At 64.4% G+C, this 2948-nt stretch overlaps 1 protein-coding gene across 1 annotated transcript in view; it reads right to left on the bottom strand.

Moving 5' to 3' along the window:
* The window catches only part of LOC113211627 (ankyrin-3-like), a 20187-nt gene extending 17280 nt beyond the window's left edge, over positions 1-2907 (bottom strand). The window contains exon 1 of the mRNA XM_052270402.1: positions 2382-2907. Coding sequence (XP_052126362.1) covers positions 2382-2863 — 482 coding nt within the window. The 5' untranslated portion in view covers positions 2864-2907. The remainder of the gene's footprint in view (positions 1-2381) is intronic.
* Between the last annotated feature and the right edge of the window lie 41 nt (positions 2908-2948).

The raw sequence follows: 2948 nt of genomic DNA, 5'->3' as shown, positions 1-2948 counted from the left end.
CCCCCCCGCGGGTACTCAAAGCACAAACGCCGCCGACGACACGGCAGGTGCGCATGGTGCAGCCACCACCGTCCCCGTAGTCATGCTGTGCGGCGCGCAGGCGTGCGGGTGGGTTGCCTACTCGCCCGGCGGACCTGCAGCCCTAACAGGGTTTTAACGAAAAAGAGTGCATGCGAGTGTTTGCCGCGCTCAGTGAGTGAGTAAGTGGGAGAGAGGCGACTGACAGGTGAGGGGGGGAGGGGAGCCGTGCCCGTGGAGCTGCCCAGCCAACTAGCACCTCCCGCACCTCCCCCGCCCACCCACCGCACGCCGCGCCGGGCCAGACTGGCGTGCGCGTCAAAGACAAGCAAACAGCCTCCTCCTCTGCCCCGGCGGCGGTGGGTACTGACATGGTGGCGGGCCGGGTCAGGGCAGGCGGGCGCGAACCGTTGAGGCCGTGTGCGCTGTGTCCATCCTCGATCAGGCGGGCAGCACACGGTAAACTGGGCCGCGCGCCGCCGGGGCGTAAATAGTGAGGCCGGCCTGTGTGTATCCGCGCGAATAGCCCGCGCGCGCAGCTTATAGGGCCTTGGGGTGGTCAAGGGGTCGTGCGGCCAGCGCCGGCCAGCGGGGACGCGGATGCGCAACAGCCCCGCGGACACTCCTCCCCACCCGACTGACCCCACCCTTTCCCGTTTACCGACTCGATAGCGAGTTCATTCGACGGTCTACTCCGAGAGGATGAGACCCTCTGTGTTGTGCGTACGAGCTGCTCCTGCAGCCTATCGGCACATCGGCACGACCTTGAGTGAACGTGCTCGGGAAGAATGACTTCGCTCCCACCGCGGCCACCCGCCGCGGCCGTCGTCGCCGCCAGGGCGTCCGTCCGGCCCGTGGGGAGACCCGCAGCAGGCCGCCCAGCACTCGTCATTAGTTCAGCCCGCACCGGGCTGGGCCCCGCGTGTGTTTTCGGACTTTGGACCGAAAAGTGTACAGTGCGGTCCAAATCAAATCTCTAGCGCGCTGCGCGCCGGGCCGGCCAGCCGGCCACCAAGGTCGCCGCGGCCGCGCGCGCAGCACGCTAACTGGACAATCTCCACGGGCGCGAGCTGGCCGTCGCCCGCCGCCAATGAGCCCCACTCTGCCACGGATGGCACGATGGCAGGCAGATCCAGGGCCTTGTTTGCCTGCGCCCTGAGAGCGGCGCCACTTAAACATGTGGAGGGCGGCCGTAGGTGTTATCTAATCTCATAAAGAGTACGTAAGGCAGATTCGTTCCGCGCGAAGAGACCAAGAGACGCTGAATTAGAGACCAGGGGCGGGTAGGGCGAGGGGATGACATAATTTGGACAAAAATAACGACATCAGGTGGGGAACCACACTGCGATATGCATCTGCCGAGTAGGAGACCCAGAGCAGGTGACGCCGACGACGGAGAGACTGAACGAAATGCAGGGGGCTGTTGAACGAACTATCCGAGATCGAGGGAGGTGCGGTTCAGGGTTCAGCGGTCCAAATTTAAATTTGGGTTCGTTCTCTTTGTCTCATCCCGCGGGTGTGACGGGGGCCGTGACACAACAGTCATCACCCTGACGGACGGAGATGCAGACTGCGGGTGCCGCGCGGCTCCGCTCGGACAGGGGCGGGAGCGGGGAAGGGAGAGGGGCTTTGTGACAACTTCAGCCTCAGCCGCCGCAGTAGAGAGGACCACCGTGACACACGCACGCACCCGCACACACACACACACACATACACACACACACAGAGCCAAGCCCCACGGTGCACGGCGCTGCATGGAAAACTTGTAGTGCAGTGTATAGAGGCATGGAGGCATGTAGGATGCCTTTGGGGTCGAGTCTTTAAGTACTTGAATATCCCCAGTTGAAAAGGACGTTGCAGTCGAATATATCTCTTTTCGTCAGGAGAGAGGCGTTGCACTGTGACTGGGGTCACGGTCCTGCACTCCCGTGTCTCTGTCTCTCTCTCACACACACACGCACACAGAGACGTAGTACATACTGGTGAGCTAACGGGACGCATACGCATGGGGGCGCGGTGCCGCGGCTCTAACAAAGTTGGCACATACATGCACAATGTTCATCCGCAAAGAAGCAAACGAGAAGGTGGGGGCAAACATTGACATATGCGCCCCTCCGAGCCCGCGTGCAGGCCCGGGAGGGGAGGGGGGAGGGGGGAGGAGTCAGTGGGGACACAGAACGAGATGAGAGACATGTGACTCCTAACTACTGTACCGTTATCGCGGCCTCATCGCAGAGGGGATATGGAGGGAAGGGGGGAAAGTTTCTATGGCCGGGAATGATTTGGGTGTGAACGGTAGTGTATGAGCTCACGATCAACGGCATGTTTCTTTCGAATAAATCTGATGACAAAAGTTCACTCACCTCACGATGCCGAGGTGGCCGGCGGTGGCCGCCTGCATGAGCGGCGTGTCGCCGGACCCCGCGTAGTCCGGCTCGTCCGGGTCCGCGCCCTCGGCGAGCAGCCTGTCAACGGAGGCCTGGTCCTGGCGGAACACGGCGCAGTGCAGGGACGTCACCTGCTCCGGCGCGGGGTACTCCAGGATGTCCGGGTCGGTCTCCGGGGACGGCGTCAGCGGCTCAACGGCGTCCAGCAGCGGCGCGCCGCGGTCGGGCTCTCGGTCCGCGGCCTCCGCGGCCTCCTCCATCGGCTGCCCCGGCGGCGTGCACCACCACGGCAGCCCTCCGTAGCAGGCCGCCCCGTCGTCCTGGCCGATGAACCGACGCAGCACACGCTCATCGTGATCCTGGACCGCGACGCCGACGTCCTCCTCCTCCTTGGCGTCCGGCACATCGCCGTCGCCTCCGCCGGGCCAGTCACCACGTCCGCCGAGAACCACCGCCATCGGCGCAGCAACAACATCTGGCCGCGGGTGGCAGGGCTGTCAGGGCGTCGGGGCGCGGCGGGGCGCAGCGGGGCGCGGTGGGGCG

The sequence above is a fragment of the Frankliniella occidentalis genome, unplaced genomic scaffold, assembly GCF_000697945.3.
Source record: "Frankliniella occidentalis isolate FOCC.00 unplaced genomic scaffold, Focc_3.1 Scaffold123, whole genome shotgun sequence".
Classification (NCBI taxonomy): domain Eukaryota; kingdom Metazoa; phylum Arthropoda; class Insecta; order Thysanoptera; family Thripidae; genus Frankliniella; species Frankliniella occidentalis.
The sequence above is the reverse complement of the archived record's forward strand: the minus strand, read 5'-3'. Positions and strand labels throughout refer to the sequence as shown.